General features: G+C 44.8%; 1 protein-coding gene and 1 long non-coding RNA gene across 3 annotated transcripts in view; both read right to left on the bottom strand.

Annotated features, from left to right (window-relative positions):
• Positions 1–7,390: 7,390 nt before the first annotated feature.
• pou6f1 (POU class 6 homeobox 1) overlaps positions 7,391–26,520 on the bottom strand; it is an 81,573-nt gene continuing 62,443 nt past the window's right edge. For both annotated transcript variants that reach the window (XM_034173459.1, XM_034173458.1), the window contains one exon: positions 7,391–7,801. In XM_034173459.1, coding sequence (XP_034029350.1) covers positions 7,453–7,801 — 349 coding nt within the window. In that variant the 3' untranslated portion in view covers positions 7,391–7,452. The remainder of the gene's footprint in view (positions 7,802–26,520) is intronic.
• On the bottom strand, positions 9,451–24,810 carry LOC117513121. Its single transcript, XR_004561463.1, has 3 exons — positions 24,678–24,810; positions 15,379–15,382; positions 9,451–9,461 (listed from the first exon to the last, which is right to left on the bottom strand). It is a non-coding gene; the product is annotated as an uncharacterized LOC117513121 (long non-coding RNA).

The raw sequence follows: 26,520 nt of genomic DNA, 5'->3' as shown, positions 1-26,520 counted from the left end.
CTCTACAAACCACTACTCCTCTATCCCATCATCATAACACTTCACACTGCGGACAATTAGAACAGCATTTCCAGACAACTGAGCTTTAACAATATACAATGTGCAATAGCATGTATATTTCTTTTGCCTATAGCATTCTCATGAGGTGCAATAGTAAATGGACTGCATTTATATCGCGCTTTTCCATCTGCATCAGACACTCAAAGCGCTTTACAATTATGCCTCACATTCACCCTGATGTCAGGGTGCTGCCATACAAGGCGCTCACTACACACTGGGAGCAATAGGGGATTAAAGGCCTTGCCCAAGGGCCCTTAGTGATTTTCCAGTCAGGCGGGGATTTGAACCCATGATCTTCTGGACTCCAGCCCAACACCTTAACCACTAGACCATCACCTCCCCTAATTTTGTGTCCCCTAATAGTATGGGACACAATGCATAAGTTTTTTTAAATGTGTTTCTACTTTCTTTTTATTATTACTATTATTACTATGACTATGACTAAGTGGCAAAAGTGAAGGAAAAGGCATATTGTGAGCTGTACAAGAAGTTGAATAGTAAGGAAGGAGAAAAGGACTTGTACCGACTGGCCAGACAAAGGGACAGTGCTGGAAAGGATGTGCAGCAGGTTAGGGTGGTAAAAGATGCACATGGTAATGTGCTGACGAATGAGGAATGTGTGCTGAGTAGGTGGAGGGAATATTTTGAAGCGCTGATGAATAAAGAAAATGAGCGAGAGAAAAGGCTGGATGATGTGGTGAGAGTAAATCAAGAAGTACAAGAGATTAGTAAGGAAGAAGTGAGGGCTGCTATGAAGAGGATGAAGAGTGGAAAGGCAGTTGGTCCAGATGACATTCCAGTGGAGGCATGGAAATGTCTAGGAGAGATGGCAGTAGAGTTTCTAACCAAGTTGTTTAATAAAATCTTGGAAAGTGAGAGGATGCCTGAGGAGTGGAGACGAAGTGTGCTGGTTCCTATTTTCAAGAACAAGGGTGATGTGCAGAGCTGCAGTAACTACAGAGGCATAAAGTTGATCAGCCACAGCATGAAGTTATGGGAAAGAGTAGTAGAAGCTAGGCTCAGAAAACAGGTGAAGATCTGTGAGCGGAAATATGGTTTCATGCCGAGAAAGAGCACTACAGATGCAATGTTTGCTCTGAGAATACTGTTGAAGTACAGAGAAGGCCAGAAAGAGTTACATTGTGTGTGTGTGTGGACTTAGAAAAGGCTTATGATAGGGTGCCAAGAGAAGAGCTGTGGTATTGTATGAGGAAGTCTGGAGTGGCAGAGAAGTACATTAGGGTAGTGCAGGACATGTACAAGAATAGTGTGACAGTGGTGAGATGTGCAGTCGGAATGACAGACTCATTCAAGGTGGAGGTGGGATTACACCAAGGATCAGCTATGAGCCCTTTCTTGTTTGCAGTGGTGATGGACAGGTTGACGGATAAGATCAGACAGGAGTCCCCATAGACTAGATGTTTGCAGATGACATTGTGATCTGTAGTGAGAGTAGAGAGCAAGTTGAGTCTAGTCTGGAGAGGTGGAGATATGCTTTGGAGAGAAGAGGAATGAAAGTCAGTAGAAGCAAGACTGGGTAGATGTGTGTGAATGAGACGGAGCCCGGTGGAATAGTGCAGTTACAAGGAGTAGAAGTGGTGAAAGTAGATGAGTTTAAATATTTGGGGTCAACTGTTCAAAGTAATGGAGACTGTGGTAGAGAGGTGAAGAAGAGAGTGCAGGCAGGGTAGAGTGGGTGGAGAAAGGTGGCAGGAGTGATTTGTGACCGAAAATTATCAGCAAGAGTGAAGGGGAAAGTTTACAAGACAGTAGTGAGACCAGCTATGTTGTACGGCTTAGAGACGGTGGCACTAACAAAAAGACAGGAGGCAGAGCTGGAGGTGGCAGAGCTGAAGATGTTGAGATTCTTTTTGGGAGTGACAAGAATGGACAAGATTAGGAATGAACATACCAGAGGGACAGCTCAGGTGGGACGGTTTGGAGACAAAGTCAGAGAGGCGAGATTGAGATGGTTGGACATGTGCAGAGGAGGGACCCAGGGTTTATAGGGAGAAGGATGCTGAGGATGGAGCCACCAGGCACGAGGAGAAGAGGGAGGCCAAACAGGAGGTTTATGGATGTGCTGAGGGAGGACATGCAGGTGGTTGGTGTGACAGAGGAAGATACAGAGAACAGGGTGAGATATTCCAATTGAAAATAATGGATTAGCAACCTGAGCTTTTTCTGGCATTTTACATAAAACCAACACAATAATAACATCTATAAACCCAGATATATATCACAAAAGCTTTAGGCACAATATACAAAGAGTTTAATGCTGTTGTCCGTGTGGACCCTGATCAGAGCATCACAAATGCATTTCTTCTGTCGTGAATGTACTGAGGTTACCCATAATGCACTGGGCAGAGCATGTCCACACTAAAACCTTTAAAATTAGAGCATTACTTTAAAACTAAAACATATATCTGATATTCACTCACACTCATTCAACTGCTTTTCCTGGTTCAGGTCACGGGGGCAACAGCTCCAGCAGGGGACCCCAGACTTGTCTTTCCTGGGCCACATTGACTACCTCTGACTGGGGGATCCCGAGACGTTCCCAGGCCAGTGTGGAGATATAATCTCTCCACCTAGTCCTGGGTCTTCTCCGGGGTCTCCTCCCAGATGGACGTGCCTGGAAACCTCCCTTGGGAGGCACCCAGGAGGCATCCTTACCAGATGCCCGAACCACCTCAGCTGGCTCCTTTCAACACAAGGACCAGCGACTCTACTCCGAGCGGACCAAACCTCTCACCCTATCTCTAAGGGAGACACCAGCCATCCTCCTGAGGAAGCCCATTTCGGCCGCTTATACCCACGATCTAGTTCTTTCGGTCATGACCAACACTCATGACCATAGGTGAGAGTAGGAATGAGAACTGACCAGTAGATTGAGAGCTTCGCCTTTTGAGTCAGCTCCCTTTTCATCACAACAGTGCGGTAGAGCGAATGCAATACCGCTCCTGCTGCGTCAATCTCATGCTCCATCATCCCCTCACTCATGAACAAGACCCAGAGGTACTTGAACTCCTTCACTTGGGGCAAGGCCATATTCCCTTCCCAGAGTAGGCAATCCATTGGTTTCCTGCTGAGAACCATGGCCTCAGATTTAGAGGTGCTGATCCTCATCCCAGCCGCTTCACACTCGGCTGCGAACTGATCCAGTGAGTGTTGGAGGTCACTGGCCGATGAAGCCAACAAGACCATCATCTGCAAAAAGCAGTGATGACACCCTGAGCCCACCAAACTGGAAGCCCTCCTCCCCTGACTATGCCTCGATATCCTGTCCATGAATATCACAAACAGGATTGGTGACAAGGCACAGCCCTGGCAGAGACCAACCTCCACCGGAAACAAGTCCAACTTACTGCCGAGCACCCGAACACAGCTCTCGCTTTGCGAGTACAGAGAATGGATGGCCCTGAGAAGGGACCCCCTCACCATACTCCGCAGCACCTCCCACAGTATCTCCAGGGTACCCGATCATACGCTTCTCCAAGTCCACAAAACACATGTAGACTGGGTGGGCATACTCCCAGACTCCTCCAGGATCCTTGTGAGAGTAAAGAGCTGGTTGGTTGTTCCACGGCCAGGATGGAACCCGCATTTTCCTCTTCAATCAGAGGTTCGACTATCGGCCGAACCCTCCTTTCCAGTACCCTGGAGTAGACTAACCAGGGAGGCTGAGTAGTGTAATGCCCCTGTAGTTGGCACACTTTATTTTAAATATAGGGACCACACCCCAGTTTGCCACTCCTTAGGCACTGTCCCAGACCTCAAAGCAATGTTGGAGAGACGTCTCATCCAAGACAGTCCCTCCAAACTCAGAGCCTTCAGCATTTCTGGACAGATCTCATCAACCCCCAGGGCCTTGCCACTGCGGAGTTGTTTGACTACCTCAGTGACTTCCACCAGGGAAATTGATGAAAAGCCTCCATCAGCTTCCAGCTCTGCCCCTAATATAGAGGGCGCTCTGGTCTGATGCAGGAGTCCCTCTAAGTGTTCCTTCCAGTGCCAGATTACATACTCAGTTGAGGTCAACAGAGTCCCATCCTTACTGTAGACAGCTTGAATGGTTCCCCGTTTTCCCCTCCTGAGGTGCCTCACGGTCCGCCAGAAGCACCTTGGTGCCGACCCAAAGTTCTTCTCCATGGTTGCTCCAAACTCGTCCCACACCCGCTGCTTTGTTCCTCCACAGCAGAGGCTGCTGCCCTTCGGGCTGTTGGTACCTTGCAACTGCCTCTGGAGTCCTCTGAGATAACATATCCGGAAGGACTCCTTCTTCAGTCAGACAGCTTCCCTGACCACCGGTGTCCACCACGGTGTTCGAGGGTTGCTGCCCCTTGAGGCACCTAAGACCTTCAGGCCACAGCTCCCTGTTGCAAGTTCAGCAATGGAAGCTTTGAACATTGCTCATTCTGGTTCAATGCCCCCAACCTCCACAGGGATGCTCGAGAAGCTCCGCCAGAGGTGTGAGTTGAAGATCTGTTGGACAGTGGGCTCCTCCAGACGGTCCCAGTTCACCGCACTATCCGTTTGGGCTTACCAGGTCTGTCCAAAGTCCTCCCCCACCCTCTGATCCAACTCACCACCAGATAGTGATCAGTTGACAGCTCTGCTTCTCTCTTCACCCAAGTGTCCAGAACATGCAGCCTCAAATCAGATGATACAATCACAAAATCGATCATCGATTTTCGGCCTAGGGTGCTGTGGTACCATGTACACTTATGAGCATCCATATGTTCGAACATGGTGTTCGTATGGACAGTCTGTGGCTAGCACAGAAGTCCAATAACAAACGGCCATTCGGGTTTAGATCAGGGAGGCTGTTCCTCCCAACCACACCTCTACAGGTGTCTCTGTCATTGCCCACGTGTGCGTTGAAGTCCCCCAGCAGAACAATGGAGTCCCCCACCAGAGCCCCATACAGGCCTCCATTCAGGGACTCCAAGAAGACCAAATACTCCAAAACGCTGTTTGGTGCATATGCACAAACAGTCAGACACCCCCCACCCCACTCCGCCACCCGAAGACGCAGGGAGGCGAAACTATCATCTACTGGAATAAACTCCAATGTATCTGATATTTTCACTTTATAAAACTTCAGACGTGACGTTAATTTAAATAACTTGTCTGAAATTAGTTTGGTTCAAATTTAAACCATAAGTTAAAACTGTATGTCTCTGGATGACTTGCGTGATATTGTCAGCACATCTGTATGGGGTCAAAAGAAATGAGCTTTTCTTTTCTGTGACCAGTTCTCCTCTTTTAGCAGAGGATAGAGCTGTGCATCTACTACAAAATATTTAGCAGGTAGGTGCTCAAATCTTTTATCTTGGACTTCATAAATGTTCATAACTGTTAAGCTCTGTTCACCATGCCTGCAAAAATAGGTTAGCAATCTAAAATTTATCAGACCAAAATTTATCGGAAGATAATTAGTCTGCTGATGGCTTTCAAAGTTATCTGAAAAGCTAATCGATAATGAAAACATTAGCTTCAATAATTATCGGTTAGCGGAATTATGCCCACCACTGGTTGTTTCTTAACTTTTCCTGCTGTCAGTAAAGTGCAAAAAGCTGAAGAAGCTGAGGTAAACGTAACTGTCTTCTCATTGTTTCTCCAGATTACAGGTCAATACTGCATTTGTAAACACAAACATATTATACTACCTAAGCCCCATTCCCTATCAATTATTTCAAAATGTTTAATTTTTATATCTAACCAGGCAATGTGAGATACTACCTTAGCATGAAAAATACAGTAGAAGTAAAGTTAGGCCAACATGAGAACAGTTACAAGAAAACACTGCATCAATCAAGAAGGGTACCATAAAGTCATAAACCAAAGCGTAGAACTCGGACAGAAAGACACACAAATGTCTAAAACGTACAGTTTCATGTTACCAAAAATAATAATAATGGGATGAAATGTAGAGAAATAATCAACTTAAAGCAGTTCTAGAAACAACCAACCAACGAACCGTCAAATAATTATTTAAAATTTTAAAATAGAAATCTTATAATCGGCCCGATGCCCATGCTAATCTCTGTAGCCTAAAGCAGATGAGAGTTTACAACGGCCCCTGGGCAAGACACCAGTCCACCTCACATTATTTCCCCAGTCATGGCCAGTAAACATTTATAGTTAGGTGGACTGAGACAATGCAGATGAAGCATCTTTTTACAGGTAGTGAGATCAAGAAAAAACCCAGGTCTACATACTGATAGCCAGCTCCTTGTCCCACTGAGCTACTCGCTATATAGTATGTCTAACTTAATTTCTGTTTTAGTCATTTAAAATAACATTAGTAAATTTGCAAGTGATGTATGTTTTTGTATTTTTCTTCTATATATTTAAAAATGGCAATATGGCAATAATTAATTTGCACTTCGCAAGTGTTGATGCTTCTAACATGAAGGTTAAAATGGCATTCTGGGACATATGGGGGAAATACGGTGAATAAAGTCTCACCAAATGAAGAGTGCAATTTGTAAACGCATACTGGCGGGGACAAGTGACATCTGGAACAGTTCCAGCTACATTAAGCTTGAAATTTCTATTATTGAATATTCTTCTCACACTGTACTTACACAACATAAAGAAACATAAATAATTTGCATTACTAAAATTTCCAGTAATATCTACAAAAAAAAAACATTGGACTGCTCGCTATAGTAGTAACAACCTATTTTGGTCTTTCAAGCTTGCTTTAATATTACATTCGTTTTTTTCTCCTTTTGGTGAACTTAATAGAATGAAGAGATGGGGGTTTTCAAATATAAAAGTTATACTCTTATTTATTTGCACATACTTCAGGAATTTGGTATTAAATATACAGTAATAGAAAAGGTGTGCTTATTGTACCCCGGTGATTGTCCCAAAACATCTTGTGCACAGTCAGAATAACACCAGATTTTTAACAATCTGTGGACAATTAAGACTCTTCAAAATCACGTTTTCTCCTCTTCAATTAACTATAATGGGAAAATTATATTATTGAGTAAGCAATTTAAAGTCATAAATGTTAAAAAAGGCATGCCTGCACATAATGAGGGGAAGCATATAAAACTACTGATATAAAATTACATCCAATATTTTTTAAATATTTATGCTATATGATAAGAGGACCATGCAGTTTTAGTACAGACTAGAGATCTACTGTACACATAATCCAGTATTAAAACACGGTAAGAGCCCATTTTGAGTCATTTTTCTAATGCATAACTCTAATCAGTCTTGTGGATGTTTTCATTTCCTTCATTATCTCAGAGAGTTTATGAACTTAATGAAGTTTACACTGCATCTAACACAGTGCACATAGTGTCACAGTATTATAGTTTCAGCTTTCAAAAAGCTAAATGATCATGACTAAACCCTCCCAGTAAGACATCACTGCTGAACCTGGAAGACATTGATCTTGCTTGTGTTTTTCAGTGTCTGTCGGCGGTTGCAGAACCATACTCGCACAACTTCCCGGTCATAGTTTAGCTCTCTTGCAATTTCTGTAATCTCTTGGCCTGTGGGCAGGGCATTCTTCTCAAAGTAGGAGTTCAGGACTTCGATTGCCTGCGGCGTGAAACTGGTGCGCCGCTTGCGCTTCTTGGATGGCTCTCCGCCAACAAACTCCATGAGATTCTGCTGGCCTTTCTGATTCCAGTGCTCAGCTTCAGCCAACCACTTTTCCAACACGGGCTTTAGCTTCTGTGCGCTCTTTGGTGTGATGTCCAGCTTTTCAAACCTGTAGAACAAAAATAAACAACCAGTACTTCTTGCAGTGGACTATCCACTACATCATGGGTCATACCCTACAAAAGGGTTATGGCTGATTACACGGACTTGATGTGTGAAGTGAGATTATTTGCATTCTGCATTAAATCTCAATGAACAGACAGATACTCATATGTGTGCAAATGCAATTCTTCACATTCTGTTAAACTCAACTCTTCCATGGAACAATTTTTTTATGACCCATTACAAAGAATGTTCTGATCAGCCACCAGCTGCCACTAGCACCAATTTAAATCAAATCAAATCAATTTTATTTATATAGCGCCAAATCACAACAAACGTTGCCCCAAGGCGCCTTATATTGTAAGGCAAGGCCATGCACTAATTACGGAAAAACCCCAACGGTCAAACGACCCCTGTGAGCAAGCACTTGGCAACAGTGGGAAGGAAAAACTCCCTTTTTAATAGGAAGAAAACCTCCAGCAGAACCAGTGCTCAGGGAGGGGCAGTCTTCTGCTGGGACTGGTTGGGGCTGAGGGAGAGAACCAGGAAAAAAGAATGCTGTGGAGGGGAGCAGAGATCAATCATAATCATTAAATGCAGAGTGGTGCATACAGAGCAAAAAGAGGAAGAAGAAACACTCAGTGCATCATGGGAACCCACCCAAGCACTCTAAGTCTATAGCAGCACTAACTAAGGGATGTTCAGGGGTCACCGATCCAGCCCTAACTATAAGCTTTAGCAAAAAGGAAAGTTTTAAGCCTAATCTTAAAAGTAGAGAGGGTGTCTGTCTCCCTGATCTGAATTGGGAACTGGTTCCACAGGAGAGGAGCCTGAAAGCTGAAGGCTCTGCCTCCCATTCTACTCTTACAAACCCTAGGAACTACAAGTAAGCCTGCAGTCTGAGAGCGAAGCGCTCTATGGGGTGATATGGTACTATGAGGTCCCTAAGATAAGATGGAACCTGATATTCAAAACCTTATAAGTAAGAAGAATTTAAATTCTATTCTAGAATTAACAGGAAGCCAATGAAGAGAGGCCAATATGGGTGAGATATGCTCTCTCCTTCTAGTCCCCGTCAGTACTCTAGCTGCAGCATTTTGAATTAACTGAAGGCTTTTTAGGGAACTTTTAGGACAACCTGATAATAATGAATTACAATAGTCCAGCCTAGAGGAAATAAATGCATGAATTAGTTTTTCAGCATCACTCTGAGACAAGACCTTCTGATTTTAGAGATATTGCGTAAATGCCAAAAAAATGGTGACAAAGGTCAGTTTCAGTTTGTAAATGGGTCAAAAGTTAAAGTTGCTCATCTGTATTTGTGCAGAATTTGATGCTTGTATCCCCATTTGAAGGATTGTTTCAGTTGTCTGCTGCTCTAATAAGCCAACAGAGCATGAACCAGCTGCTGTCTGTTAGCTTAAACGTGTATATAAGACAACCCGAATTAAAGGAGAAATGCTGCTTTTAACAACCTGGACCTCATTTCTGGCATAAAATACGGTTGTTTACTCACCAATATAAGTTAGATAAAGCTGGGTATCATCTGCGTAACAATGAAAATTTAAGCAATACCGTCTAATAATACTGCCTAAGGGAAGCATGTATAAAGTGAATAAAATTGGTCCTAGCACAGAACCTTGTGGAACTCCATAATTAACTTTAGTCTGTGAAGAAGATTCCCCATTTACATGAACAAACTGTAATCTATTAGACAAATATGATTCAAACCACCGCAGCGCAGTGCCTTTAATACCTATGGAATGCTCTAATCTCTGTAATAACATTTTATGGTCAACAGTATCAAAGCAGCACTGAGGTCTAACAGAACAAGCACAGAGATGAGTCCACTGTACCACAGGCTTTTAAGGTGGCAGTAATTAAACCATTACTTAAAAAGCCATCACTTGACCCAGCTATCTTAGCTAATTATAGGCCAATCTCCAACCTTCTTTTCTCTCAAAAATTCTTGAAAGGGTAATTGTAAAACAGCTAACTGATCATCTGCAGAGGATGGTCTATTTGAAGAGTTTCAGTCAGGGTTTAGATTCATCATAGTACAGAAAACAGCATTAGTGAAGGTTACAAATGATCTTCTTATGGCCTCGGACAGTGGACTCATCTCTGTGCTGTTCTGTTAGACCTCAGTGCCTGCTTTTGATACTGTTGACCATAAAATTTTATTACAGAGATTAGAGCATGCCATAGGTATTAAAGGCCACTGCGCTGCGGTGGTTTGAATCATATTTGTCTAATAGATTACAATTTGTTCATGTAAATGGGGAATCTTCTTCACAGACTAAAGTTAATTATGGAGTTCCACAAGGTTCTGTGCTAGGACCAATTTTATTTACTTATACATGCTTCCCTTAGGCAGTATTATTAGACGGTATTGCTTAAATTTTCATTGTTACGCAGATGCTACCCAGCTTTATCTATCCATGAAGCCAGAGGACACACACCAATTAGCTAAACTGCAGGATTGTCTTACAGACATAAAGACATGGATGACCTCTAATTTCCTGCTTTTAAACTCAGATAAAACTGAAGTTATTGTACTTGGCCCCACAAATCTTAGAAACATGGTGTCTAACCAGATCCTTACTCTGGATGGCATTACCCTGACCTCTAGTAATACTGTGAGAAATCTTGGAGTCATTTTTGATCAGGATATGTCATTCAAAGCGCATATTAAACAAATATGTAGGACTGCTTTTTTGCATTTACGCAATATCTCTAAAATCAGAAAGGTCTTGTCTCAGAGTGATGCTGAAAAACTAATTCATGCATTATTTCCTCTAGGCTGGACTATTGTAATTCATTTATCAGGTTGTCCTAAAAGTTCCCTAAAAAGCCTTCAGTTAATTCAAATGCTGCAGCTAGAGTACTGACGGGGACTAGAAGGATGAGAGCATATCTCACCCATATTGGCCTCTCTTCATTGGCTTCCTGTTAATTCTAGAATAGAATTTAAAATTCTTCTTCTTACTTATAAGGTTTTGAATAATCAGGTTCCATCTTATCTTAGGGACCTCGTAGTACCACTATCACCCCAATAGAGCGCTTCGCTCTCAGACTGCAGGCTTACTTGTAGTTCCTAGGGTTTGTAAGAGTAGAATGGGAGGCAGAGCCTTCAGCTTTCAGGCTCCTCTCCTGTGGAACCAGCTCCCAATTCAGATCAGGGAGACAGGACACCCTCTCTACTTTTAAGACTTAGGCTTAAAACTTTCCTTTTTGCTAAAGCTTATAGTTAGGGCTGGACCATCCCTTAGTTATGCTGCTATAGACGTAGACTGCTGGGGGGTTTCCCATGATGCACTGTTTCTTTCTCTTTTTGCTCTGTATGTACCCACTCTGCATTTAATCATTCGTGATCGATCTCTGCTCCCCTCCACAGCATGTCTTTTTCTTGGTTCTCTCCCCTCAGCCCCAACCAGTACCAGCAGACGACTGCCCCTCCCTGAGCCTGGTTCTGCTGGAGGTTTCTTCCTGTTAAAGGAGTTTTTTCCTTCCCACTGTAGCCAAGTGCTTGCTCACAGGGGGTCGTTTGACCGTTGGGGTTTTAATAATTATTGTATGGCCTTGCCTTACAATATAAAGCGCCTTGGGGCAACTGTTTGTTGTGATTTGGCGCTATATAAAAAATTAGAGAGAATTAGAGAGAGAATCTTGGAGGTGAACATGCTGGATGTGGAGGACCTGGGCTGGTGTGGTTACCGTGGTCTGCGGTTGTGAGGCTGGTTGGATGTACTGCCAAATTCTCTGAAACGCCTTTGGAGACGGCTTATGGTAGAGACATGAACATTCCAATACACGAGCAACAGCTCTGGTTGACATTCCTGCTGTCAGCATGCAATTGCACGCTCCCTCAAATCTTGCGACCATCTGTGGCATTGTGCTGTGTGATAAAACTGCACCTTTCAGAGTGGCCTTTTATGTGGACAGTCTAAGGCACACCTGTGCACTAATCATGGTGTCTAATCAGCATCTTGATATGGCACACCTGTGAGGTGGGATGGATTATCTCAGCAAAGGAGAAGTGCTGACTATCACAGATTAGACTGGTTGTTAACAATATTGAGGGAAATGGTGATATTGTGTATGTGGAAAAAGTTTTTAGATCTTTGAGTTCATCTCATACAAATGGGAGCAAAACCAAAAGTGTTGCGTTTATATTTTTGTTGAATGTAGATTGATCATATTTAAGATCGAAGCATTAAATAATGGTAGGGCTTCCTTGCGCAGCCTGGTAGGAATGGGGTCTAATAAACATGTTGATGGTTTGGATGGAGTAACTAATGAAAATAACTCAGACAGAACAATCGGAGAGAAAGAGTCTAACCAAATACCGGCATCACTGAAAGCAGCCAAAGATAACGATACGTCTTTGGGATGGTTATGAGTAATTTTTCTCTAATAGTTAAAATTTTGTTAGCAAAGAAAGTCATGAAGTCATTACTAGTTAAAGTTAATGGAATACTCAGCTCAATAGAGCTCTGACTCTTTGTCAGCCTGGCTACAGTGCTGAAAAGAAACCTGGGGGTTGTTCTTATTTTCTTCAATTAGTGATGAGTAGAAAGATGTCCTAGCTTTACGGAGGGCTTTTTATAGAGCAACAGACTCTTTTTCCAGGCTAAGTGAAGATCTTCTAAATTAGTGAGACGCCATTTCCTCTCCAACTTACGGGTTATCTGCTTTAAGCTACGAGTTTGTGAGTTATACCACGGAGTCAGGCACTTCTGATTTAAAGCTCTCTTTTTTAGAGGAGCTATAGCATTCAAGTTGTCTTCAATGAGGATGTAAAACTATTGACAAGCAAAGATGGGGTGAGGATCACCACTTTGTTAACAACTGTGTGAAAATAGTCCAACAGTTTAAGAACAATGTTTTTCAATGTTCAATGCAAGGAATTTAGGGATTCCATCATCTACAGTCCATAATATAATCAGAAGATTTAGAGAATCTGGAGAACTTTCTACATGTAAGCACCAAGGCCGAAAACCAACACTGAATGCCCGTGACCTTTGATCCCTCAGGCGGCACTGCATTAAAAACCAACATCATTGTGTAAAGGATCTTACCGTGTGGGCTCAGGGACACTTCAGAAAACCATTGTCAGTTAACACAGTTCGTTGCTACATCTACAAGTTTAAAAGTCTACCATGTAAAGTGAAAGCCAAACATCAACATCCAGAAATGCCGTCGCCTTCTCTGGGCCCGAGCTCATTTGAAATGGACAGACGCAAAGTGGAAAAGTGTGCTGTGGTCTGATGAGTCCACATTTCAAATTGTTTTTGGAAATCATGGACGTTGTGTCCTCTGGACAAAAGAGGAAAAAGACCATCCAGATTGTTACCAGCGCAAAGTTCAAAAGCCAGCATCTGTGATGGTATGGGGGTGTGTTAGTGCCCATGGCATGGACAACTTACACATCTGTGATGGCACCATCAACGCTGAAAGGTACATCCAGGTTTTGGAGCAACACATGCTGCCATCCAAGCAATGTCTTTTTGAGGGACATCCCTGCTTATTCCAGCAAGACAATGCCAAGCCACATTCTGCACGTGTTACAACAGCGTGACTTCGTAGTAAAAGAGTGCGGGTACTAGAGAGGCCTGCCTGCAGTCCAGACCTGTCACCCATTGAAAATGTGTGGCGCATTATGAAGCACAAAATACAACAACGGAGACCCCGGGAATGTTGAACAACTGAAGTCCTACATCAAGCAACGAATGGGGAAAGAATTCCACCTACAAAGCTTCAACAATTAGTGTCCTCAGTTCCCCAACGCTTATTGAGTGTTGTTAGAAGGAAAGGTGATGTACACAGTGGGAAACATACCACTGTCCCAGCTTTTTAGAAACATGTTGCAGGCATCCATTTCAAAATGAGCAAATATTGCACAAAAACAATAAAGTTTATCAGTTTGAACATTAAGTATCTTGAAGAGGATTTGAAAATCATTGTATTCTGTTTTTATTTACATTTTACACAACGTCCCCAACTTCATTGGAATTGGGGTTGTATTTTTAAATGGATGCTGCAGTTGTGTTAAATTATGCATATGAAACAAAGTGAGAAGGAACACATATTGATTCAGTGAATTGGGTTTAGTTCAACTGCTTCGACTGGATTGGGACATTTCTACCCATTACTGAAATACAAAGAGGGTGGTGAAAGTGTCGTGACACGGGACCCACAACAGGGGCGTAATGAATGGACAATGGATAAGCCAAAAGTAACAATTTAATGTTGTGAATCGCACAATGACGTACAGACAATAACAATATGGTGGACTGTCAATTATACACAAAGTGACGTGTGGGCAGGCTCGACGATAAAGACGCCTGGCGAGAGAAGAGCCGGATCACACACAACTTCCACCACCAACGGAGCTGAAGAACACGGAGCCGCCAAGCCCTGCGCCCAAGGTGGCCGCTGTCTTCAGCAGTCAGACCCGGTACTGCTGGCAGAGAACAGAGACAGTCCTGATGAGTGTGAGTCGCACACTCAGTAATCCTACAGTCTGTACACAGTTAGGAGGGAGAACCTCCACCTCCAGAAACAATTTCACCCGTGCAGCTCCCTGTTAGTCTCTTCCCTGGATGGAGTGAGAGGCGAAGACCGTCGCACTCCCACTATCCGCCAATCCAGCTTCAGACTGAGTCCACAGGAAAATGGCTGCACACAGACAATGTTTAGATACAACAAAATCACAGCAGAGAAGGTTACCTGAATGGTAGCTGATTTCTCGGCGAGGAGGTGGAGTTGCAGTCCGGCCTTTATGGTGATGGTGATGAGATGAATGAGTGACAGCTGGTGCTGAGGATGAGTGACAGCTGTCAACTCTCCATGGCTCCGGCGCCCGTCTCGTGCTTGAAGCCGCACTCCAAGCAGGGCGCCATCTGGTGGTGGTGGGCCAGCAGTACCTCCTCTTCAGCGGCCCACACAACAGGACCCCCCCCTCAAACGGGCGCCCGACCAGGCTTGTCTGGGTGGCCGGGCGTAGAAATCGGCCAGGAGGGCCAGGTCCAGGATGAAGCTCCTCTTCACCCAGGAGCGTTCTTCGGGTCCATATCCTTCCCAGTCCACCAAATACTGGAACCCCTGGCCCTTTCGACGAACATCCAGGAGTCGGCGCACCGTCCAAGCCGGCTCCCCCGTCGATGATCCGGGCAAGCGGCTGCGCCGGTCCAAGGGCACAGAGGGGAGAGGTGTGGCAGGGTTTGAGTCTGTATACATGGAATACTGGATGTATCCGCAGTGAAGCTGGCAGCTTCACCTTCACTGCGGCTGGACTGAGGACCTTCACGCTGGTGAAGGGTCCTATAAATCTGTCCTTAAGTTTCTGGGATTCCGTTTGTAGAGGTATGTCCTTTGTGGATAACCAAACCCCTGCCCGGGCTGTTATGCAGGGGCCGGGGAACGCCGGCGGTCTGCATGGGCCTTAGCCCTCGTCCGGGCTCTGAGCAGGGGCAGAGCGGTCGATACACACACCCAACGGCACTTCCTCAGATGGGCCTGGACCGAGGGCACCCGACCTCTCCCCCACTAGCGGAAACAATGGGGGCTGGTACCCCAAACACACCTCAAACGGGGAGAGGCCGGTGGCAGATGAAACTTGGCTATTATGAGCATACTCGATCCAGGCCAAATGGTTACTCCAGGCCGTCAGGTGCGCGGAGGTCATGCAGCGGAGGGCCTGCTCCAGTTCCTGGTTCGTCCGCTGCCTGCCGTTCGTGGGGGTGGTACCCAGACGAGAGACTGACGGTGGCCCCCAGTTCCCTGCAGAAACTTCTCCAGACCGGGGAGGAGAATGAGGACCACGTACGAGACAATGTCCGGGAATCCCATGCAGACGCACGACATGGTGGACCAGGAGGTCTGCAGTCTCCTGGGCCGTCGGAAGCTTCGGGAGGGCCACGAAGTGGGCCGCCTTGGAGAACCGGTCCACTATCATGAGGATGGTAATCATGCCCTGGGACGGGGAGGCCCGTGACAAAGTCCAGGACGATGTGAGACCAGGGGCGATGAGGCACAGGCAGAGGCTGGAGGAGGCCTTGGGCCTTGTGGTGGTCGGCTTTGCCCCTGGCACAGGTGGTGCAGGCCTGGACATACTCCCGGACGTCGGCTTCCATAGACGCCCACCAGAAGCGCTGCTGGACCACTGCCACGGTCTTTCGCACCCCTGGATGACAGGAGAGCTTGGAACCGTGACAGAAGTCAAGGACCACAGCCTTGGCCTCTGGTGGGACGTACAATTGTTCTTCGGACCTGTCCCCGGGTCCGGGGCTCCGTGTCAGGGCCTCCCGGACGGTCTTCTCCATGTCCCAGGTAAGGGTGGCCACGACAGTGGACTCGGGGATGATGGTTTCAGGGGGGTCTGACAGCTTGGTCTTGACCTCCTCTTCATGCGCCGGGACAGGGCGTCAGATCGTTGGTTTTTTGTCCCGGGGCGGTAGGTGATCCAGAAGTCAAAACCCGAAGAACAGCGACCAGCGGGCTTGCCTGGGGTTCAGACGCCTGGCGGTCCGAATGTACTCCAGGTTCCGATGGTCCGTGAAAACCGTAAATGGTACCGATGCTCCCTCCAACAGATGTCTCCACTCCTCAAGAGCCTCCTTCACCGCAAGAAGTTCCCGATTGCAGACGTCATAGTTCCTTTCAGCGGGTTCAACCTGTGGGAAAAGTAGGCACATGGATGGAGAACCTTGTCGGACCCCGCTCTGGGATAGCACGGCTCCTATCCCTGAGTCAGAGCGTCCACTTCAACTACGAACTGGCGATTAGGATCGGGCTGCACCAGAACTGGTGCAGTCGAGAACCGGCGTTTCAACTCCCTAAACGCGGCTTCGCACTGATCCGACCAGGTGAAGGGGACTTTTGTGGAGGTCAGGGCTGTCAGGGGGCTAACTACCTGACTGTAGCCCTTGATGAACCTAGTAGATAGAAATTGCAAAACCGAGGAACTGTTGTAGTTTCCTACAGTTTGTTGGTTGGGGCCAATCTCTCACCACCATCAGGGGCGACGGAGTTGGAGGAGATTATGAACCCCAGGAAGGACAAAGAAGTGCGGTGGAACTCGCACTTCTCGCCCTTCACAACAGCCGGTTCTCCAACAACTGCTGTAGGACCTGACGTACATGCTTGACATGGGTCTCCGGATCCGGAGAAAAGATGAGTATATCGTTAGATATACGAAGACAAACCGATGCAGGAAGTCCCGCAAGACATCATTAACCAACGCTTGGAACGTCGCAGGCGCATTGGTGAGGCCGAACGGCATGACCAGGTACTGAAAGTGACCTAACGGGTGTTAAATGCCGTCTTCCACTCGTTCCCTCCCGGATCCGAACCAGGTGATAGCATTCCTAAGATCCAATTTCGTGAATATTTGGGCTCCATGCAGGGGCGTGAACACTGAATCCAACAGGGGTAACGGGTATCGGTTACGAACCGTGATCTCGTTCAGCCCTCTGTAATCAATGCATGGACGGAGTCCGCCGTCCTTCTTGCCCACAAAAAAGAAACCAGCACCATCGGGGAGGTGGAGTTCCGGATCAACCCGGCAGCTAATGAGTCCTGGATGTAGGTCTCCATTGATTCGCGTTCGGACGTGAGAGGTTGTACAGCTGCTGGACGGGTACTCAGCGCCCGGTATCAAATCAATGGACAATCGTACGGATGGTGTGGGGGCAGCGTGAGTGCCAGATCCTTGCTGAAGACGTCAGCAAGGTCATGGTACTCGGCTGGCACCGCCGCCAGATTGGGGGGGACTAAAACCTCCTCCTTAGCTGTCACAACCGGGTGGAACCGAGGATCCTAAACACTCCCAGTGGCAGGTTTCGTTCCACTGAACCACAACCCCAGACAGCCAATCAATCCGGGGATTGTGTTTCAACACCCATGGAAAACCCAAAATCACTCTGGAGGTAAAAGGGTTACATAAAACACAATATCCTCTGTGATTTCCAGACACCACCAATGTCACTGGCTGTGTGGTGTGTGATTAGTGGAAGAAGGGTGCCATCTAGTGCCCGCACCGACATGGTGATGGTAAGGCGACTAGAGGGAGCCCAACCTCCTTTGCCCATCTGCTATCCAGCAGATTCCCTTGACCCCGTGTCCACCAGTGCTGGGGCGTGAAGGGTTAGATCCCCGCTCAGGATCGTGACTGGATTCGTGCAGAACTTCGGGGTTTCCCCGCGTGGGTGTTGTGACCCACCCTTAGCCCAGTCTCTAAGGACGAGTGCTGCTGTTTTGACCATTCGGGGCATTCTCTCTGTGTGTGCTCAGTTGAGCTGCAGAGAAAACACTCTCCACGGATCCTCCTTTGTCTCTGATCTGATCGCTTTTTGGCCCTGCTCGTTTCCAGCAGGGGGAGCTGTTGTCACGTGGAGAGCCCTGGCAGTGGAGCGTGGGGAAGTCGGCTCCCTTTCGGACCCGGGAGGAAGAGGGATGGCTTGTGCCTGACCACGCCCTTCATCTCGCTCCCGTCGGTGTTCTGTTAATCGGTTGTCTAACCGTATAACCAGGTCGATAAGCCCATCTAAATCCCGTGGCTCATCCTTCGTCACCAGGTGCTCCTTAAGGACCAGAGACAGTCCGTTTACAAAGGCGGTGCGGAGCGCAACAGCATTCCAGCCGGCTCGCGCTGCCACGATGCGGAAGTCGACTGCATACTTCGCTGCGCTCCGACGCCCCTGCCGTATCGACAGCAGCACGCTTGAAGGTCTCGCCTCTATAAGGGTGGTCGAACACCTGTCGGAACTCCCTCACAAACTCAGTGTAAACCGTTAGGAGCCGTGAATTCGCTCCCAGAGCGCCGTAGCCCAGGCGCGTGCCTCTCCTCGAAGCAAATTTATAACGTAAGCCACCGGCTAGCGTCTGACGCGTACATGACGGGACGCTGTGAAAAGACGAGCGAGCACTGCATCAAGAAGTCCACGCACGTCTCCACACAGCCTCCGTACGGCTCCGGAGGGCTTATGTATGCTTCAGGGGAAGGTGGGGGGGTTCGTTGAACGACCAGCGGAATGTCTGTCTCTGGCACACGGTCAGCAGGAGGAGGTGCTGCAGTAGCGCCCTGAGCATGCGCGTCCACCTGGGCGGTGAGAGCCTCCATCCTACGATTGAGAATAATGCTCTGCTCGGTAACTAAGTCCAACCGAGCGGTAAAGGCGGTTAAGATGTACTGCAGCTCACCCAACACGCCTCCTGCTGGTGCCTGTGCACCTCGCTCTTCCATTGGCTGTTCAAGCGATGGTTGACACCCCTCGGGATCCATGACGCTGGCCGAAAAATCCTGTTGTGAAAGTGTCGTGACACGGACCCACAACAGGGGGCGTTAATGAACGGACAATGGATAAGCCAAAAGTAACAATTTAATGTTGTGAATCGCACAACGACGTACAGACAATAACAATATGGTGGACTGTCAATTATACACAAAGTGACGTGTAGGCAGGCTCGATGATAGAAGACGCCTGGCGAGAGAAGACCCGGATCCCACACAGCTTCCACCACCAACGGAGCTGAAGAACACCGGAGCCGCCAAGCCCTGCGCCCCAGGTGGCCGCTGTCTTCAGCAGTCAGACCCGGTACTGCTGGCAGAGAACAGAGACAGTCCTGATGAGTGTGAGTTCGCACACTCAGTAATCCCACAGTCTGTACACAGTTAGGAGGGAGAACCTCCACCTCTAGAAACAATTTCACCCGTGCAGCTCCTGTTAGTCTCTTCCCTGGATGGAGTGAGAAGCGAAGACCGTCGCACTCCCACTATCCGCCAATCCAGCTTCAGACTGAGTCCACAGGAAAACGGCTGCACACAGAACAAGTTTAGATACAACAAAATCACAGCAGAGAAGGTTACCTGAATGGTAGCTGATTTCTCGGCGAGGAGGTGGAGTTGCAGTCCGGCCTTTATGGTGATGGTGATGAGATGAATGAGTGACAGCTGGTGCTGAGGATGAGTGACAGCTGTCACTCCCAGTGGCTCCGGCGCCCTCTCGGGCTTGAAGCCCGCACTCCAAGCAGGGCACCATCTGGTGGTGGTGGGCCAGCAGTACCTCCTCTTCAGCGGCCCACACAACAGAGGGTTCCTTTCATGTGCATGTTTAACTGGAGCAGACACAAATTTGGGTCTTTATATGCAATGCCTTGCAAAAGTATTCAGGTCCTTTGTATTTCACACATTTTAATTTATTTATGCCATTTCACATGCAAAAGTAAATCAGGCTTCTCAATAAAACATTTCTAAAAATTACCTTCCTTAAACTCAAAGCAAATTTTGAGATTTTCTTTCACCAAAACATCAAATCCAGGCTTGCAGCTCAGATGTACCTTCTGGCAAACTGTAGCTGAACTTTCAGGTCTTCTTATTAAGAAAATTCTCCTCAATACCACTTCTTCATGAAGCTGTATAATTGGGGATACAAAATGCAAAATATGCACTGTGCACAATTTCTCCAATCACAGCCACAGAAACCTGTAACTTCTTCTGGGATGTCTGGGTGTCTTGGTGGCTTTCCTCACTCTTCTCCTTCTTGCACAGTCACTCAGTTTTTGAGAACTGTCTACTCCACACAGATTTAACATAGAGTGTCATACTGTTTGTAAGTAGAGTCAAAGTGACTTGGAAATGTTCATGTATCCATCCCCTGACTTGTCTGAAGAAAACTGGCAATAAAACTGATAATTTACAGGTATTATACCAGCGAGTTCCATTACTAATCAACCCATCATCTTGGCTTTCATATTTTTAATTAATCGATATCAAGCTGTAGAGATTTGCTTTGAGTTTAAGGAAGATCATTTCAGAAGTTTTATATTGAGAAGTCTGGTTTACTTTTTGTATTTGAAATGGCAGAAATAAATTAAAATGTGTGAAATACTAAGGGGCTGAATGCTTTTGCAAGCCACTGTCATAAAAGCTGCTCTCTTGCCTCTGTGGTTCCTCGTTTTTCACTATTACTGTGGTAGCACATGGGCACAGTGGTTACCACTATTATCTCACAGCAAGAAGGTCTAACAGTCAAAGACCAACTATGCTTGGAGAGCTGTGGTAGTAAGGTTCCATTTTCAGAAAAGAAGCTCAAAGTGCCCAAGGCAATTTCTGGTAAAAGCAGACAACAGACTGATTCCTGCATTTTGAGTTCAAAAATTGCTGTTGGCAAGCTGCATCTTTACCCCTTCACGCTCTAATTTTCATAAAGCAAAATGGCCGGCAATTACATCAAAATATGCACAATTTTGGATGCATATCTTTATACACAAAGGGCTAATTCTGTCTGTCTGTCTGTCTGGGATAAACTCCCAAACTATAATACGTGACCTATAAACTATATATTTCTGAATCCTCATGACTTGGGGAATAAACTGGTACCATTTTTTTTTTAAAGTTGAACGTACCCAAAAAATTAATGATTTAATCAATTCTCTTATCTATTTATCTTTCATGGAATTACTGGGCAACTGGGTCAAGCTGCCCTGGTTGCCCAGGTCTATAGATCTATCGACCTTTAATCATGGAATTACTAGACAAGCAGGGCCATCTATATACATAAAGAGCTAATTCCGTCTGTCTGTCTGTCTGGGATAAACTCCCAAACTATAATATGTAGGTGTAAAAACTATATAGTGTATATTCTGAATCCTCATGACATGGGGAAAAAAACTGATACCATTTTTTTTAAAGATAGACCTATAGATCTATAGACCTTTAATCATGGAATTATTGGGCAACCAGTAATTCCATAACCCCAGTAATTTCATAGCCCTCACCCCCCATCCTGATGATGCCATCAAGAAAGCATGAGTAAATTGGTCAGAATTTTAATTACCCCCCCCCCCCACCCTAGACAAAAATAACTTTCACTTTAATTCTTTATGGTTACTGGACTAATGCTTTAATCTATTCTCTTTGATTCTATTCTCTATGATTCCTACCAGGCTGCTCAAGGAAGCCCTACCATTATTTAATGCTTCGATCTTAAATATGATCAATCTATCTTTGTTAGTTGGCTATGTACCACAGGCTTTTAAGGTGGCAGTAATTAAACCATTACTTAAAAAGCCATCACTTGACCCAGCTATCTTAGCTAATTATAGGCCAATCTCCAACTACCCTTTCTCTCAAAAATTCTTGAAAGGGTAGTTGTAAAACAGCTAACTGATCATCTGCAGAGGAATGGTCTATTTGAAGAGTTTCAGTCAGGTTTTAGAATTCATCATAGTACAGAAACAGCATTAGTGAAGGTTACAAATGATCTTCTTATGGCCTCGGACAGTGGATCATCTCTGTGCTTGTTCTGTTAGACCTCAGTGCTGCTTTTGATACTGTTGACCATAAAATTTTATTACAGAGATTAGAGCATGCCATAGGTATTAAAGGCACTGCGCTGCGGTGGTTTGAATCATATTTGTCTAATAGATTACAATTTGTTCATAAATGGGAATCTTCTTCACAGACTAAAGTAATTATGGAGTTCCACAAGGTTCTGTGCTAGGACCAATTTTATTTACTTTATACATGCTTCCCTTAGGCAGTATTATTAGACGGTATTGCTTAAATTTTCATTGTTACGCAGATGATACCCAGCTTTATCTATCCATGAAGCCAGAGGACACAACCAATTAGCTAAACTGCAGGATTGTCTTACAGACATAAAGACATGGATGACCTCTAATTTCCTGCTTTTAAACTCAGATAAAACTGAAGTTATTGTACTTGGCCCCACAAATCTTAGAAACATGGTGTCTAACCAGATCCTTACTCTGGATGGCATTACCCTGACCTCTAGTAATACTGTGAGAAATCTTGGAGTCATTTTGATCAGGATATGTCATTCAAAGCGCATATTAAACAAATATGTAGGACTGCTTTTTTGCATTTACGCAATATCTCTAAAATCAGAAAGGTCTTGTCTCAGAGTGATGCTGAAAAACTAATTCATGCATTTATTTCCTCTAGGCTGGACTATTGTAATTCATTATTATCAGGTTGTCCTAAAAGTTCCCTAAAAAGCCTTCAGTTAATTCAAAATGCTGCAGCTAGAGTACTGACGGGGACTAGAAGGAGAGAGCATATCTCACCCATATTGGCCTCTCTTCATTGGCTTCCTGTTAATTCTAGAATAGAATTTAAAATTCTTCTTCTTACTTATAAGGTTTTGAATAATCAGGTCCCATCTTATCTTAGGGACCTCGTAGTACCATATCACCCCAATAGAGCGCTTCGCTCTCAGACTGCAGGCTTACTTGTAGTTCCTAGGGTTTGTAAGAGTAGAATGGGAGGCAGAGCCTTCAGCTTTCAGGCTCCTCTCCTGTGGAACCAGCTCCCAATTCAGATCAGGGAGACAGACACCCTCTCTACTTTTAAGATTAGGCTTAAAACTTTCCTTTTTGCTAAAGCTTATAGTTAGGGCTGGATCAGGTGACCCTGAACCATCCCTTAGTTATGCTGCTATAGACGTAGACTGCGGGGGGTTCCCATGATGCACTGTTTCTTTCTCTTTTTGCTCTGTATGCACCACTCTGCATTTAATCATTAGTGATCGATCTCTGCTCCCCTCCACAGCATCTTTTTCTTGGTTCTCTCCCTCAGCCCCAACCAGTCCCAGCAGAAGACTGCCCCTCCCTGAGCCTGGTTCTGCTGGAGGTTTCTTCCTGTTAAAAGGGAGTTTTTCCTTCCCACTGTAGCCAAGTGCTTGCTCACAGGGGGTCGTTTTGACCGTTGGGGTTTTACATAATTATTGTATGGCCTTGCCTTACAATATAAAGCGCCTTGGGGCAGCTGTTTGTTGTGATTTGGCCGTATATAAAAAAAATTGATTGATTGATTGATTGATGATTCATTGATATTTACATTTACTGTTACCTATCTTTTGTGTGTAATTTTGTTATAAATTTGATTGCAAAACAAAGTCTGCACGAAGGACTTCAAGTGTGTTTGTCTTTTAACCAAGTATTTCCACTTAGTTTGGGGAGTCCATCTCTTGTAGTTCTGCTGGACAAACTTTAGCCCATTAAAATTACATTTATAAGACATCAGCAATGACAAAAACAAATGTTGGGCAATTGTTTTGATTAAAATGATTGGCATTTGGCCTATATCTAAAACAGGTTAACCTGGGCAGCGCCGGGTACCCAATGCTAGTGTACTATAAAGGCAAACTAAACATCCTTTTCTCTGTATTTTGACCTGCTGAATTCAAATTATTGTTGCCCAGCTGGATCTTTACCAATTTGCATAAAACAAAATGGCCGCTCATGAAGCTTTTCAAAAGTCTGCTTGTGCTTGCATTTGAAAGGAAAATAAAACTTCTATTTCTATGTATTTTGACCTGTTGAATTTAAATATTGTTGTTGGCAAGCTGTATCTTTAATCCTTCACCCCTAATTTAATATGCACTTGGAATGGCAATTTCAGCATCCTTGCACAGAGTAAAGTATCGTTGCCAAATTTCTTGCAACGCAAAGGTGTAGCCCTTTTTAGCAAAGTTTCAAGCTCTTTTTGAAGCCAGCTAGTGTAATGTCATGCTGTTGTGACGTTCTTTCAGAATTGCGCATGAACACAGAGAAACAAGCTAAGTGGTATTTTTCTTCTGCTGCTATGCGATCACCACAACCAGCAACAGCAATGTGCAGATCATGATCAAAGCCTGCAGTCTTCAGTATCTTTTCATTCATCTTGAAGGTCTCAACATTGGGCAGAGTCTTGTCAGCCTTTCCTCCTAGCAGAATATGCAAAGGGCCCATTTGAATGTACTGGGGGCAATTCTGACTCTTGCAGCTGGGCCAGTGGGGGACCTGCAATGGGTTCCTCGGTGTCTTGAGACATTGACCTTTTCTCTAGTTTCCTAATATTTGTCTTGTTGGTGAACCAACTGTAACAGGATCTATGCCACTTTAGAGATGTCTCATCAGAACTCAATATCCTCTCAGTTGTGAGTTTGTTCTCCATATCTTTGAGCTTGTGACGGACTCTTGCACGATCCTGCAATGTAGCTCTTCCTTTGTTACGACCCTGAACAAGATTTTCTTTAGTGCAGTCCTGACAAATAATGCAGGCATCACTATCCTGAAGTACGCAACAAGAGAAAGTAGTAACAAGAGGAAGTCACTCCACAGTTTAAATGATGAATGCAGCTAAATGTAAATGCTAGAGAACACAGACATTCAATTATATTATCTTACTACCTAACACTTTCAAGAATATATGCAAAGCAATCTAGTGACAAGGGACACTGGCAACCTAACACAGTGTGTATAAAGAGAATGAGCAGACAAGAGACAACACAAATCTAATCTAATGCTACTAAGTAGAATATATTATACTACAAAACCAATACCACAAGACTGGAACTTGTCCACACAAACCAACACACTAGAACATGAATATGCACAGATATAAATGAACAAAGTATCTCAGAGACTCCTTAACGTGAGTTTGAAAGGATGAACTCCACAAATATATCATGGAATAATGCAGTTTGATTGACCATGTCAATGCTGTGGCTGCTGCTGCTGCTGTTGAGTCACGGTGGCACCATGTGCCTGGCCACTGGCCAGTGAGGCCTGCCCTCTGGTATCAAAGCAGTGGCCCTCTGATATTGAAGCTGTATACATTATCTGTGCTGTACTAAGCCAATTATATAGGTTTTCACATAGTATTATCATGATGTTTTTCAGCATTTGTAATGAAAAATACAACGAGTCATTCACATGCCATCAAGGAATGAATATAACGATACTGTGATTATTAAATCCACAGGAGACGTTTTTCAGCAGGCTAGTATAAGTAAGATTGACCAATACATGCAATTGTAGGCCTGACTGTGCAGCAGAGGCATGGGAAAAAAATTGGTTTTATTATCAATTTCTTTTATAGAACAAACTTCTACAAAGTATGAAAACAGTAGGTGGCCATGTTGTTTCATGCATATTAGAGATGAAGGAGAGAAGATACAACTTGCAAATAAGAAACTACAGTATGAACCCAGCAGTTCAAAAAGCAATTCAAAGAGTTTTCATTGCATTTCTTGAGCAAAAACAAGCAAACTTTGGAAAAATATGAAAAACTGGGCGGCCATTTTGTTTTATACAAATTAGGCAGTGAAGGAGAAGAGATACAGCATGCTAACAACAATTTTTGAACTCAGCAGGTCAAAATTCATAAGAATCAGCCTGTTGTCTGCTTTTAACAGAAAATGCTTTGGGTAGTCTACTTTTATGAAAATAGAACCTAACTATGGTGACCTCTACCAAATGGAAGCATCCAAAACCTGTTTTTGACAAGGTGCTACAGTAAAGCTAAAAGAAGCTTGTATCTTGAGAATAATATGATAGGAACAAAAACTGGTACGAGCCACGGAGGTGGCCTTTTATGAAAATATAACTGGTGTACAGCTGTCATCATTAACAAGGTCTGTTCTCCTGATATGGACTTTCTGGCAGCATAGTGCAGATCCTTCTATCTGCCACGAGAATTTTATGTTGTTGTTACAGTGGTGAACATACTAACCTCAAGCTCATCTAAATGCTAACAGCAATAAAGAAATAACAGAATGCACACCGCACAGGGGTCCTTATTGTTACTGGATGTTTTAACCATGATAATTTAGTTCAAGTTTATTATTATAGCCATTTCAACAATAATAAAATACAGTTGATAGGAATGTGCTTTGGTATGCTCACATATCTCACACTACAATGACAACAAAACAT

The sequence above is a fragment of the Thalassophryne amazonica genome, chromosome 6, assembly GCF_902500255.1.
Source record: "Thalassophryne amazonica chromosome 6, fThaAma1.1, whole genome shotgun sequence".
NCBI classification, from domain to species: Eukaryota; Metazoa; Chordata; class Actinopteri; order Batrachoidiformes; family Batrachoididae; genus Thalassophryne; species Thalassophryne amazonica.
The sequence above is the reverse complement of the archived record's forward strand: the minus strand, read 5'-3'. Positions and strand labels throughout refer to the sequence as shown.